Source organism: Panulirus ornatus, chromosome 1 (genome assembly GCF_036320965.1).
Source record: "Panulirus ornatus isolate Po-2019 chromosome 1, ASM3632096v1, whole genome shotgun sequence".
Lineage (NCBI taxonomy): Eukaryota > Metazoa > Arthropoda > Malacostraca > Decapoda > Palinuridae > Panulirus > Panulirus ornatus.
The window spans coordinates 79,821,150-79,836,720 of record NC_092224.1 but is presented as its reverse complement, the minus strand read 5'-3'; the positions used below and the strand labels follow the sequence as shown (position 1 = coordinate 79,836,720).

Here is a 15,571-nt window from a genome sequence, read left to right as displayed (position 1 = left end):
CCATCATGAAATGTAATGTTACGGTTGTTAATTGATTAATAGCTGCTTTTACCTCATTATTCAAAAGCCCTTTTACAATATTTTATAAGATAACTGAGGTCGTCTGATACTGGAAGCTGTAAAGTTTTCCGAAACGTTTAAAAGATAAACAAGAATTGATAAAAGAGATATAAGTGGAGTATCTTCTGTCTTGTATGAGATTCCTGCAGCTTCGACGCTGCGCTACAGTCAGAAGCAGGGAAATGATGGATTACGTTGGAGCAAGAAGCTTCTCAACGAGATTAGACTTTTATCATATTATTATCATGCAGTTTCTTCGAATGTGACTCTTTCACTTACCGTGTAACTACAAGCAGGTGGAGTTGGTAGTACCTATATATATATATATATATATATATATATATATATATATATATATATATATATATATATATATATACCTTATCGTCATGCACTAGGAGTTCCTTCATTGGAACTCCGCAGCTCTCAGGAAGCCGAACACGTCCACTGGGCGGGATCATAGGCCATAAAGTGTCATGTTCTTTGCATGTGCCACTGTGGGAGGAGTAATGGGCCACTGCGGAAAAAAAAGAGAAAAAAAAAATCGTTTTCAGTGTGGCGGTTGCATCCTTGGCATGACGGATCTTGTGATGTGCTGAAACGGTGTTTTGTGATGTTGGTGATGATGATGATGATGACTGGTGGTGGTGGTGGCCAGCCAGCACGCAGGCCAGAAAGTGTGACTCCTACGTGTCTGGGGGACATAATTTCAGGTGGGTGTGTGTGTGTATACCTGGTGGGATGGTTTGTTTATATGTCTGGGTTGGGAAGACGGTGTAGTTCAGTGTTGGTCGAGTCATTTTCGTGTGTGTGTGTGTGTGTGTGTGTGTGTGTTTATGTTTATGCTGTGGTTATTGAGAGGGGGGGGGGGAATGTGGAATATACACTGTTTAACTTTTATGCAACTCTTAATCAAAGTAAATTTTCCAGTTCAGCTTAAGGGATGATGGTTCGTTATGGAGTAGTTTGGTTGTTAAGGGTTATAGTTAGTGATGCTGCAAAGAACGAAGTGCCGAGCGTATATTAAGATTGGATGGGATCTGAAAGCTTTTTCGTCTCGTTATGCAATTGTCGACTGTTTGTGAATGTTAGACAGCTGGTGGTTGATCCACCTTGTGGCTTGCAGCTTTCTTATATTTGCTTTTTACACGGTGGATGACCAGGCAGATGAAGAGAAAAGCTTTGGGTGGAGTGGGTGAATTCTTTGTCCAGATCTGGTACCAGATCTGAGGTGTTTAGGTCCCTGTGTTGATGTTGGTGGTGTGGGGGAATGATGTCACACGTGTCTCCCACCTACTGACCAGTATCTTTTTCTTCTATGAGTGGAATTATGTTGAGTAAAAGCGATGTAGGTATTGGTTGAACTCATGTCTGTCAGGAGTGGTGTTAGTAGTGGTGTAAACATTCTGTTCTATGAATCTGTTCATATATATATATATATATATATATATATATATATATATATATATATATATATATATATATATATATATATTGGCTAAAAGAATGCAGTATATTCATTGATGTTACTGACATCATTACGGTTTTCTATGGAGAGTCCATGACAGCAACACAATGTCCCACAACCGCATGAGAACAGTAGGGAAGGAAAGAAGGAAGGAAGGTGGAGCACTTGGTTTATCAGGGAGGTTATCACAAGGAAATGAGCCGTCGTCGATCGCACACTAAAACACAACTGTGTTGCTACCGACACACTCAGGCCTTTGCATGTCCAGCCATTTGTACATGTCATAGGTTATGACCGTGCACTGTCGTGGGTCTCTGGAGGTCATGCTTTCTCGGAGGCAACTCGGGGGGAACGCCGATCTTGCGCTTGTCTTCGACGTGGTATTCGCGGACCTCGAACGGGACCTCGCTCTCGGAGTCGACCCCGTCCGACGGAAGGTCCGAGTCTAGAGAGGAACCTGCACGAGAGGACGACGTTGATGCCAGAGTGTTCACGTCCGTTTGAGTCGTTCCATCAGCTGTTGGTAGCCCGCCTTTATCTCGGTCATCCTCCAGCTGCTGCTGCTGCTGTTGTGGGTCATCCTGGGGCTTGTCTTGAGCCTGGACGGCTGCTGAAGCAGGCTCCTGCTTGTGGCGTGGACGGTGGCCACAGGGTCGAACTCTCTCACCTTTGGTACTTCGACGGCGGTGATGGGTCTGCTGAGCTCTGTGGCACTTTTGGGGCTGCGCGTACACTCCCTCATTGTCGGAGGTCACCATCCCACAGCCGATCTGTGAGACATTTGCCTTGACAACGTTCGAGACACGTCCGGAGCTGAGGTGTGGAGACTGGTGAGGCTGGATTACCTCGACTAACTTCCCATCAGCCTCAGCTATCGCTTCGTCTGTGTGTCCAGCACCTTGCTTGAGAACTACGCTGTCCCCTTGAATATTTTGGATGTTCAGGCTCCTGTGGACGCATGGAGACCATTGTGCCCCAGATGACTCCCATCTGATCTCTCTCTGGACTCGTGGATGAGCAGTGACAAGATCAGGGTGGGACTTCCTCGTCTGTAGGTGATGTGGGTGTCGTGCAGCGTGATCACTATTAGGGTCAGACGCGGGGGAAGACGTACGAGAATCTTGGAGGGACCTGACCTGCTCCATCCGACGTGGCTCGCTGCCCTGCGGGGCCCCGACCGTGGTTTCCTGCACGACACCATGATGAACCGATTGACCCAGGGGAGACTGCTGGTGCACTGCAGGATACACGTGCGGGGAGGCTGAGTATGGGATCTGGTAATAGCCGACTTCAAAATCGTCACACATGCGGACGTCGAAGCTGTTGGCAGCGCTGATGGAGGAGCAGGTGCTGGTGTACTTAGAACAGTCGTTGTCGCCCATCACCGCCAGAGAGAGCGCGTCCGTCGAACTGTAGTCCGTCATGCTGACGCCTTCGCTTCTGGACTGGCCGTCCTCACTGGCTGCGCTGTCCATCTCAGCGCTGATGGGGTTGTTTTGCAAGAGGTGCTCTAAGCGATTGTCGGGATAGGGACTTCCGAACTTCGGGGAAGTGATAGACTTCACCGGGGAACTATCTGAGGTCTTGGCTACGCTATAGTACAGAGGTTGGTCGTAGGCCGATGTCTCCTCCCCTGCCGCCTTTTGCAGGAAACTCGACTCCTTGGTTCCCATCTGGGCCTCTTTGCTCTGGAGGGACTGCTGACAAACCTCAGACATTCCAGTTTGTGGGTTCATCTGCTTTTTAAACCTGCCGAGGCCTGTACCGCTGAGCACCATGGAAGAAGGTCTGGAAGAACAACCTGAAGGGGGAGCATCTTGGGTGTGTCCGTGGCTCCACAATAGGTGCACGTCGGACGCTGGGGGACGAAACGAAGGTGGCTTACGAAGGGACGGGGGAACGTGACGCGGCGGGTGTGGGTGGCGGAGGACCTCGTGGGGCATGGTCTTGGCGCAGGTCTGCAGCGTATAGCTAGTCACAGGCTGGGTGCTGCTGTGACACACGCTGTGGAAGACATCGTTCTCCCGCCCGCCGCGGTTGACGCAGCTCTTGCAATGATTACACCACAGCACAGAAAACAACTTCGCTTCTCCTTTCCGTGCCCTGCGCTTGACCGGGCTCCCTCCCACCGTCAGCAGGGAGACGACCGCCAGCAATACCCAGGCCAAAATCTCCACCAAGCAGCAGGTGCTCTGGAAGGCGAGCCAGTGCCAGGGCTGGGAGGGCGGCAGCTGGAGGACGTAGTGGGGACCCAAGAGACCGTACATGTGGAGGGCAGCGAGCACCACCTGCGCAAAAGTCGCCACTAAGGTGAGGTGGGCAGCCTGTACGAGGACAGTGCGCGGGTGGTGCGCAGTGCTGCCCGCGGGGGCTCGACTCACCATCACCGTGTGGTGCCCATGGCGCTGCTGGGCCGCCTGCGCCACGCGACAGATCGCCACGAAACTGCCAACGCCGATGACGCCGCCCCAGGCCGCCGTCGCCGCGCGCGATGCGGCCCTGAGCGGCCCGGAGTGCTCGGGGAACACGACGGCGAACAGGTGGGTGCAGATCGACACCAGGAGATGGAAGACTGTGATGATGCCCAGGGTGACCGGGGCGTTGTGCCGGAGGGGCACGTGAGGAGGGAAGCGCCAGGCGTGCACCACAGCCATGACCACCAGCGCTATGGCCCCGGTCAGGCACGGCCACCCGACCTCGGCCACCACCACGGCCATGGCCTCCGGCAGCTTGTGCTTGGCCCCGTAAGGGTCGTGGAACAAGTGGACGCAGCGGAGGAAGGCGACGAAGAGCATGAGCAGGTGGAAGGTGATGTAGTAGCCTGGGGGCAGGAGTCGAGGGGCAGCGTGTACCCGGGAGAGCCACAGGAGCGCCAGCACCGCCAGCAGGCTGTACAACCCCGCGGCGCAGTACACGTGCACCACCCACGCCACGCCCAGCGTGCGCACCCACGCCTCCCTGCTCACCTCCACGCCCCCGTTTGCCTCCACCACGTCTCCCATCTCGTTCGAGCCGTCGGGCAACATTTCCGGAAACCCGTCCAGCGACCCATCCTCGAACGTCTGGAGCAACAGTTCCTCCAGACCTGACCACTCCGGCGAAGAGAACGGTGGCGGGTGGTGGCGACCCTGGCCCACGGAGCGTGTGGTCGGGGCAGCGGTGGGGACGGTGGTGGGTGGAGGAGTGGTGGAGGTGGTGGAGGTCGGGGTGGTGGAGATGCCATAAGCCACACCGCGGAAGATGGCCGCCAGAGAACTCTCGATGCTCTTCGTGTTGCTCTTGTTCTGGCTGCCCAGGCCAGACCACTTGGAGAAGATGCCCAAGCTGCCGCCGTTGTTGATGATCCCTTCCCTAGGAACGGTGAGGGGCGCCGAGCGCAGCCCCATCTGAGCCCACGCTGACCCAGGAGACGCCAGGACCGCTAGGAACACCCACCACACGGACACTGTGAGGCGATGCATGGTGGTGGGTGCAAGGTTAGTCTCCTCTGGTCCCGCTCTACAGCTTCACAATCTGGAAGGAGAACGGAGGAATATTAGCCTAGTTGAAGCCCACACCACTGGCGCGGTCTGAGGCAGGGTGGTACGTTCGTGTATTATGAAGGCCGACGATACACTGAGTATCTTTGTAGTTGGTGAGTTAATGAAAGAAAAGAAAAACTATACCCCCCAAAAAAAATATATATATATATATATATCCCCTGGCCCGTTTTCCTTCGGTGAACACCTGAAGCAGATCCAGGAGGAATTTGGAATACGCATCTCATGCGCAATTTGATTCACAAGTTCTCACCATTAATGCCATGTTCAGACGATAAGTACATTTTGGACACAGTGGTAAGAATCCATGTATTTGTAGAGAAAAAAATAATTGATACAACTTTTTTTTTTTCATAGCAGCCGACACAACACGGGCAAAAGACAGCCTTACTCGTGACTGTGTGGTGGGGGTGGAAGAGTGAAGAATGAGCGAAAGAATATGTAGAAATCCATCGAAGTTCCTAAGGTATTTGTAGACCTGACCGTAAAGGCGGGAAGGCTTAGAGGAAGAGGGAAAGACGAGGGAAGATGGAGAATCCTTAAGCATCGCTTGTACCAAGGAGGAAGGACGCGTGATAACGGTCAATCCTCGTGTTGCTGGTCTCCACACACAATCTGTAGGAAGCAGCAGCCAGGCGCGTGCGCGTCCGTAGTGATTTAACGTCTCGTGAACTGGAGTCAAACTGCGTGACAAGATGATGTCGGAGGATGAAGGTTGTGAAGAAAAAGTAGAGGAAGCGGAGATATCTAACACAGCAGTTGATCACACAGGATATTAACAGAGGCAGACATTACACATAAATTGTCTTGGGAGAGAGAGAGAGAGAGAGAGAGAGAGAGAGAGAGAGAGAGAGAGAGAGAGAGAGAGAGAGAGAGACGGTACGAGAGCGAGGCATCCGAGCCTGAAGTCCCTAAATTACACTGCAAGCAGATATCCTGAAATGGTAAACACTGTTCCTATGAGTGTTAACACTCGGAATCAATTAGCTCTAGTGGAGGCCGTGGACAGAATCCCCTCATCAATCCCTGCCGCACGCCATCTACATACACACAGACGGTTCCCTGCAGGCAGACGGGAGAGCGAGGTGCTCTCACTTCACACTCGACGTGGTCCCCGTCAGCAGGAGGATGGGTCGGCCGTAGACTTCCCAACCGGTCAAGCTCTCCCTACAGTGAAATGCATGGACGCTTAGATGCTGTTGATCTCCTCTTTCAGAAGAGATTAGACGGTGTGATCATAAGTGAATCGCAATCACCCCTTCAGATCCTCTCTTCTCCCCCTAAGCGTTGATGCCTTCCTTTACTTCAACATTTGTTACGTCTATTACCTTTGTAGATTCCCATCTCATGTCGGAATAACAGAGGGTGTTAACCCTCTGGTCAAGGATGCCTGAGGACTGGCCCTCCATGACGCTAGGGCTGCACCCTCCCTCCTGTGATAACGGGAAGAAGGTACGTTCAGACCCTGTTCATCCTACAACCCATGACAGGGATAATACACGGGACGAGATTATACCCATCCAACACTGTATGATCATCCTCTCTCTACCTTATCCACACGTATAGTCGACGTAGTCTTTGGTCATGTGGTATTGGTCTGGGCTTCTCACCCTTGGTGCTTCATGAATTGATTGATTAATGATGTTAACACTGTCTTTACTAGCGAAGACTGGCGAGTGAATGTGCTAACATGATGTGGCCCTTATGACCACTTTTGCTCCTAACTGTAACATTCCACATTGAGAATATGAACAAATTCACACCGTGCTGTATGACTCTGAATAAACTTTCACGTGATTCTTAATTCATTCCAAATTTGACCTTTATAGTTTCCGTCAGTGTCAAGTGATAGAATGAGGAACAGAAGGTGTGCAAGTACAGATCCTTGGGGGACTAAACTTTTTCACTGTGGAGGTACTGTAGATGGCGTGGTGTACCTGTTGTGATCATGGTTGTTAAAAAGTTGTATATCCGCCTCTCAATATTTCTGGTTATTCCCATCTTATGCACTATATGTACTGTGACGTCACACTCGCATTTACTTAATACTTTTGCGAAGTATCTGTAAATGATGTTAGTGTTTCTTTAGGCCTCCACAGCTTCGATAATTCTATCGTAGTGGTCAAGCAACTGAGAGAGAAAGGCAAGATGTTTCCGTCCTGAAGCCATATTGTCCTGGGTTGTGTGGAGCGTGTGATTCCATAGATGCATTCAGTTTGCCTCTCAGGATTCTCTCTGTTTTGATAATGTGCCAATCTTCAGTGTTGTTGGTCACTAGTTTCTTTTGGGGGGGATTGCTCTGCGTCTACCCTGTGGAGTTGGAAGATGTGAGTTAGTTTCCAATTCTTGGAGTTGATGCCAAAACCGAAACTCTTTTTTTTTTCCCCTCCAGAGGATATTCAGGGCTTCTGCTGGAGGTGTTTTGCTTTGTTTTATGAAGACCGAGTTCCAGTAGTCCGGCCCTGGGGGCAGAGTACACAGGCATGCTCTCTCAACGGCCTTTCTCGAACTCCTGTGGTGAGGTGGTGGTATCTGCTACTTGTAACATAAGAGGCATTACTGCTCCTGTAGGAAGTGATCTGTTGGGTGTTTAAGGCGGTTTCTGGCTCACTGGATACGGATTCATAATGCTATTTTGTTTTAGTATCGCTCTTCTTTTAGGCAATCTGTAAATTCACCTTCATTTATTAGGGGCACTAAATGGAGTATGATCTCGATTTGTGTTAGGCATATGAGTAAGATCATTTTGGATTTTTCTCATTTTTGATTAAAGGTTCTTTCCTCTTCTTCCTTACACTTGTGTATCGTACATTTTGAGTGTATGGCATGTGTGCATATAAAAGTACAAAATACAGTGGAGGTTACAGGATTTACCAGACGTAGTCACATTACTGTGTGCTGTTACAGACGTGTGGGTAACTGAGTGTGTGTGTGTGAATACTCGAGTAGAAAGAAAACAGTTACTATCGTCTATAGAAAATGGGCTTATTATGTTGTTCTTTGGCCTCGATCGCACGAAAATGTAATTCACTTCGAGAGAAAACACGAGCGGTTGGGCGGGTGCAATTTTGTCAGCGATCACGCTAGCGGGCGTTCCAAACCCACTGCGCCTACAGCTGTTTATGTTGAAGGACGTCAGGGAAATTGTCATCTGTGTTGAATAAAGACATGAAAGGATGTCGTGAACGGTGCATGAGTGATTTGGGGGGATTCCGTCATGATAATTCGCCATATCTCATGACATTATCAAGATCAGCCATCAAGTTATATAGACAAATGTAAATAGTTAGATAGTTGTAGTTAAATATGATATATCGTTAAACAGACTGATATATAGATAGATAGATAGATAGATAGATATGTAATGCATATTTCTAATTACATATATTTGTTAAATATTCACCAAATGAACGTAATCAAAAACACTTTACAGCGTGTTGTGCCCCTCCAGAGATGAACCACATCTCACTACTTAGATGAAAACCCGGTCGTCTGAAATGCACCGTTGATAATATGATCGTTGTGGGCACCCGCCACGTGTTTTTTTACCCGTCACGTGCAAGTCGTGGGCACGCGCCACATGTTTTTTTACCCGTCACGTGCAAGTCGTACAGGCTTGCTGTATATATACACCCCGCACACCGCGTGGAATTTTCCCGCTGAGGCCCACGTGAACGCTCACATACACAAGTCTCTCTCTCTCTAACCCCTCGCGCGTTTCCACGCGACTGGAATTCACAACAGCCCATGTGAACGCTATCTCATGAAGGCTTCTGGTACGAACATGGATGGTATGGCCAGAGTGGACGACTCGGGGATGACGAGATGCAGTAAACTGTCATGTTTTGTCTCGCATTCATTTCCTAATCTTATTATGTTTGCTTGATGCGTCGACATTTTCCACATGAGAAATATTTCGCATTGAAACATTTTCACAGCCCGCTAAGATGAAGTTCAGAAGACAATGCCCATTGTTCTTGCAGTACATAGGTAAATGTGTGTAGAAAACAGAGTAAACAAATCTGTCATTTTAAATGAATGAGTTTAAATGGCGTAGAGTAAATTACCACGGCAGAATGGAGGCGTTTATTTCCGGGGGTGTTGAAAGGCGTGCTTACGTGACTGACTGAAAGCTACAGCCTTACATAAGGGTTTGAATGACGACGTTTGAATAGCTTACTGAGCATCATAGAAGCGACACGAGTATTGGAGGAGGAGGAGGAGGAGGAGGATTGATGGAGGGAGGTGTTGGAGTGGATTTTGTTTCGGGGACGGGAGGGTGTGTGGAGGTTGGTATAGGATGTAGTGGGGAATTGGTCTGTGTTTTAGGGGTAGCGCCGGACGGCAAATGTGGAGGAGAGTTTAGGAGAGAAAGTTTCAGAGAGATTGCATTCAAAAGAGAGTTGCAGGGACAGTGTAGGAGGTGAAAGCGTTATTCACTGTTCACTATTGCTGTCTAAGAGAAGGAAAATGTGGAGAAGTAGGCATATCTCTCTTGTTCATGATGGGAATATTTATATGAACATGGTATGGCAACAGTAGGCGCCTCATTACACTGCCTGATGAGTAACAGTATTTTAGATGCCATGTTCTCCTTTTCTTTAATCGTATGATAATAATTCACCCCTCACTTCCTGCGTCCCCTTTCTTCATAAGGAATATTGCATCTTTAAAGTTTCAGGAACCACAAAGATAAAGTGTAAAATGTGATCATTTCTGTTTAAGGATTTCGTAGGAAAATTGTTGGGGAAATACATTTCAGTAATTGGTTTCTAACGGATATGTGAACGAGTTTAAATGACGAGTATAAATTACAGGTTTAAATGGTGCCATTTAATCACTGATGTTGACTGGGGGGTTTAGGTCTGATGCTCACTATAGCTCCGGAGGCTTACGGAACGGAACGCTGCGCTCACGGAACGTAACGCTCTCTCTCCGCTCACGGAACGTAACGCTCTCGCTCCGCTCACGGAACGTAACGCTCTCGTGCGCGTTCATATGCACTTTATTCGTATTCATATACCTCCGCGTTGTACAGTTCGGTAAAATGCTATCTGCAGGCTATGTGCGCCTGTTGGGAAATAACCGGTGTAGACCCCGTTGCTCACCAATGTGAGACGAAGGGTATTCGAGTATATAGTATTCGAATAGTTATTACCTGTCAGCCAGGCCCATAGCCTAGCGGTAGCATTCCTGCCTGTGAACCGGGTCCCGGGTTCGATCCTGGCTATAGGAGGTTCGTGTGTTCTGTGATATATATATATATATATATATATATATATATATATATATATATATCATATATATCATATCCCTGGGGATAGGGGATTAAGAATACTTCCCACGTATTCCCTGCGTGTCGTAGAAGGCGACTAAAAGGGGAGGGAGCGGGGGGCTGGAAATCCTCCCCTCTCGTTTTTTTTTTTTTTTTTTTCAATTTTCCAAAAGAAGGAACAGAGAATTGGGCCAGGTGAGGGTATTCCCTCAAAGGCCCAGTCCTCTGTTCTTAACGCTACCTCGCTATTGCGGGAAATGGCGAATAGTTTGAAAGAAAAAAGATATATATATATATATATATATATATATATATATATATATATATATATATATATATATATATGTAGTTCAGATAAATTTGTTTACTGAAACTTAACAATACACATATCTCACGGAGACAGTCCGTCTCATCAGGTGTAAACAATGTACAAAGTTTCACCTCCCAAAACAAGCACACAGTATTTTACATCCTCTTACCATCATGCCAGAGTAGACACTGTCCTGGTCGTTAGAGGGAAAGTGGGAGAGGGGGAGGGTGATTGACCTGGGTAGCGAGATGCGTGTTCAACTACTCTTCGTATGCTAACCTTGTCCTGATTATCCCTTCATAATGATTTAGACGCTAATAGGGTGTGCTTTTAATTACTAGGGATTAGGTTAGAGTTATTAAGTATTAGCAATTAAGACGGATTCAATTACGGGTGGCATAATCAGATGAGTGGTACAATGTAGGATTGGGTTGTTAAAGGTGTACGTGGTTGAGCAGTCGTCTTGTCAATGCTCAGCAATAGCAGTATTAACGAGGGAGTTCCCACCTGACAACATTCAGGAATACCCAACAACACCCACCAAGACTTGTTGGTAAGTACCGTCAAAGTCTACTTCTCTGCCAACACCCAGGAATTTACAACATAAATTCCCACAAGAATGTGACAAGGAACAAAAAAATAACACCTTGTTCCCTAATCCCAAGTGAATCCCACAAGATGCAATAGTCACTCGGGAGAACTGAACGTAGAATTCTTTTGAAATGTAAAGAAAATCCAGAGAGAAAAAAAAAAAAATAGAAAGCTTCCGGCAAGGCGTTTTCAAAACTGTAGACAAACAAGAACCGAACTCTCTCCTCCTCCGTCTCTGCTGCCCCTGTCGTTGCTGCCAGCCGTAGGACTGAATCACGAAGACCGAGTTAGAATAACAAATCGTCAAGAACAAGAACCAACGTAGAATGATAGCATTGATAAAATGTTTTATGATATAAGTGAAAACATCAGACCCAGAAAATAACATTATGAATCGTTCGTCCTATTCCTTAACCCAGGATGAAAAACGTATTAGGATATGGTAACTTTTTCATTTAAATCCACCGATGCTTATCGTGTGAAACATTTAGTATCTATCGCAAAATCGACAAATAACAGACACTTGATTTCTCATCTGGTTCAACTTTAAATGCCTTGGTCAGTGATAATGTCTGAGTATACTGTTATGCCACAGAGATTGTACAACCAGGACAGTATCTACTCTGGCAAGCCTGTATGTGTTTGTGTTTCTGGTGGGATGTGAAACTTCGTCAGTTGTGTACACTTGATGAGGCGGATCTCCTGCGTGAAACATATCGTGAGTGTTGTTAAAGTTTCAGCTAAGAAAATTATTGGAAATGCTACTGAAGTGCAGTTACCTCTTCATCATAATTATGGACTAATGTGATCGTCATATTATTGATATATACATTATGTGGCCATGGCTAGGTAATAATGATAATTGTAATAATAATAATAATAATAATAATAATAATAATAATAATAATAATAATGATGATGATAAAAGTAATAATAATAATAATAATAATAATAATAATAATAATAGTTTTTATTATTATTATTATACTTTGTCGCTGTCTCCCGCGTTTGCGAGGTAGCGCAAGGAAACAGACGAAAGAAATGGCCCAACCCCCCCCCCCCATACACATGTATATACATACGTCCACACACGCAAATATACATACCTACACAGCTTTCCATGGTTTACCCCAGACGCTTCACATGCCTTGCTTCAATCCACTGACAGCACGTCAACCCCGGTATACCACATCGCTCCAATTCACTCTGTTCCTTGCCCTCCTTTCACCCTCCTGCATGTTCAGGCCCCGATCACACAAAATCTTTTTCACTCCATCTTTCCACCTCCAATTTGGTCTCCCTCTTCTCCTTGTTCCCTCCACCTCCGACACATATATCCTCTTGGTCAATCTTTCCTCACTCATCCTCTCCATGTGCCCAAACCACTTCAAAACACCCTCTTCTGCTCTCTCAACCACGCTCTTTTTATTTCCACACATCTCTCTTACCCTTACGTTACTCACTCGATCAAACCACCTCACACCACACATTGTCCTCAAACATCTCATTTCCAGCACATCCATCCTCCTGCGCACAACTCTATCCATAGCCCACGCCTCGCAACCATACAACATTGTTGGAACCACTATTCCTTCAAACATACCCATTTTTGCTTTCCGAGATAATGTTCTCGACTTCCACACATTCTTCAAGGCCCCCAGGATTTTCGCCCCCTCCCCCACCCTATGATCCACTTCCGCTTCCATGGTTCCATCCGCTGCCAGATCCACTCCCAGATATCTAAAACACTTCACTTCCTCCAGTTTTTCTCCATTCAAACTCACCTCCCAATTGACTTGACCCTCAACCCTACTGTACCTAATAACCTTGCTCTTATTCACATTTACTCTTAACTTTCTTCTTCCACACACTTTTCCAAACTCAGTCACCAGCTTCTGCAGTTTCTCACATGAATCAGCCACCAGCGCTGTATCATCAGCGAACAACAACTGACTCACTTCCCAAGTTCTCTCATCCCCAACAGACTTCATACTTGCCCCTCTTTCCAAAACTCTTGCATTTACCTCCCTAACAACCCCATCCATAAACAAATTAAACAGCCATGTGCCGCACCCTGCACAGAGAAGAAGGGAATTAAGGGGACATGCTCAAGCAACTAAACAATGTCACAAGATCAGACTTACATTGGCATACAGACAAATAAAGTGTGATCATGTAGACAAACCGACGTGGTCTTATTCAAACATATACAGAGTAAAAGTGTCACTTGCTTGGACGGACACACACACACACACACACACACACACACACACACACACACACACACACACACACACACACACCAAACACAGACAGACAGACAGACACATACATACACACACCCCACAAACAAACACAGACAGACAGACCGACAGACTGACACACACACACACACACACACACACACACACACACACACGAGTTCAAATCATCGGTGAGTGAGGGAAACCAATTTGAGGATATCATGGCGGCTCACTGCCACCATTCTTTCCCCGTCTTTTTTATCGTCATTGAAAAAAGAAATTCTGACTTCCAGAATGACTCTCATATAGCATCGTGCGCTGCTGGCGGCCACTGGTGAAATGAAACACAAAGATGCCAGCGTACTCCTGATGATTCACGTTAGAGAGCTAGGGATAATGCCATCATATATATATATATATATATATATATATATATATATATATATATATATATATATATATATATATATGGGGATAGGGGAGAAAGAATACTTCCCACGTATTCCCTGTGTGTCGTAGAAGGCGACTAAAAGGGGAGGGAGCGGGGGGCTGGAAATCCTCCCCTCTCACTTTTTTTTTTTAATTTTCCAAAAGAGGGAACAGAGAAGGGGCCCAGGTGAGGATATTCCCTCAAGGGCCCAGTCCTCTGTTCTCAACGCTACCTCGCTAATGCGGGAAATGGCGAATAGTATGAAAGAAAAGATATATATATATATATATATATATATATATATATATATATATATATATATATATATATATATATATATATATATGTATTATACTTAATCGCCGCTTCACGCGTCATCGAGGTAGCAAAAGGAAGCAGACAAAGAATGGCCCATCCACTCATATACACACGCAGATATATATATATATATATATATATATATATATATATATATATATATATATATATATATATATATACAACCATACTCGCACATGTACACACATATACATATCAACATATACATACATATACTTACACATACACAGACATATATACACATGTACGTATTCATACTTGCTTGCCTTCGTCCATTTCCGGCGCTACCTCGCCCCCGCACGAAACAGCATCGCTACCCCCCCCTAGCGAGAGATAGCCCAACCGTCGGGTATTATAATACCATAGTAATCCTTCCCGTGCTGCTGGACTGCCGCCGCACACACCCACACACCCACACACCCACCCACCAACTCCCTAAAGTCAGTCCATCGATCAAGCCTCACGCCAGCCAGGTCTCAGACCTCCGCCTTTGGCTACCGGTTTAAAAAAAAGTTTCCCCCTTTCCCTTTTTGAATTTTCCAAGCCTCGTCGGTCTCCTTGGGATATAACATAGCCAGGAGCGGGAGGGGGGGGGGTGATAACCCTCCCCTCGCCCTCGGTTGAAAGATTGGAGATTGGAAACGCCTTAATCACCCATCGAACTGGCCCCCCCCGCCCTCATTCCGCGACCCGCTTATTAACGGCACGATCTTTGTGAGTCTTCCGTGAGGGTATGTATCTATGCGGCCTGTTATATACACCTCGCGAAGGCCTTCTACTACAGGAAGCGAGTGGATAGGTGATTCTACGGGTACTGATGTCGCTATCTCGAGCTTCGCCGTTATCAATCGCTTCTTAAAATGATTTGATGTGCTCCACGTCTCTCGGAAGCCATCGACCATGCACGCTGTAAGCCCTCAGAACCCTCGACCACACACTGTAATCCCTACCACACACACAGTAGTTCCTCAGAACCCCTCTACCACACGTTGTGATCGCTACCACACACAGTAGACCTTCAGGAACCTTCCACACACACACACACACACACACACACACACACACACCGACAGCAAAGTCTTGTCACAAGTCTTAACCTTCGCCAACACAAGTTGCTCCCTCAACTCTCGCCCTTGACAACATTCAATTTCAACTTTCTCCTTGTGTACTTCCCTCATAGATTCATTCGTCAAAGACCACCTTCCTCCTCCTCCTCCTCCTCCTCCTCCCTCGGCTCCTGAGCTGGGGTTAACAAGAGGCAAACTGGGCCTTGTGTGACCCCTGACCTAACCTTGTGTTAACTTCTTAATCTCGCT

At 46.7% G+C, this 15,571-nt stretch overlaps 1 protein-coding gene across 1 annotated transcript in view; it reads right to left on the bottom strand.

The window, feature by feature from the left end:
• Positions 1 to 931: 931 nt before the first annotated feature.
• Positions 932 to 15,571, bottom strand: part of LOC139750114 (uncharacterized) — a 39,553-nt gene continuing 24,913 nt past the window's right edge. The window contains exon 2 of the mRNA XM_071664456.1: positions 932 to 5,041. Coding sequence (XP_071520557.1) covers positions 1,810 to 4,989 — 3,180 coding nt within the window. The 5' untranslated portion in view covers positions 4,990 to 5,041 and the 3' untranslated portion in view covers positions 932 to 1,809. The remainder of the gene's footprint in view (positions 5,042 to 15,571) is intronic.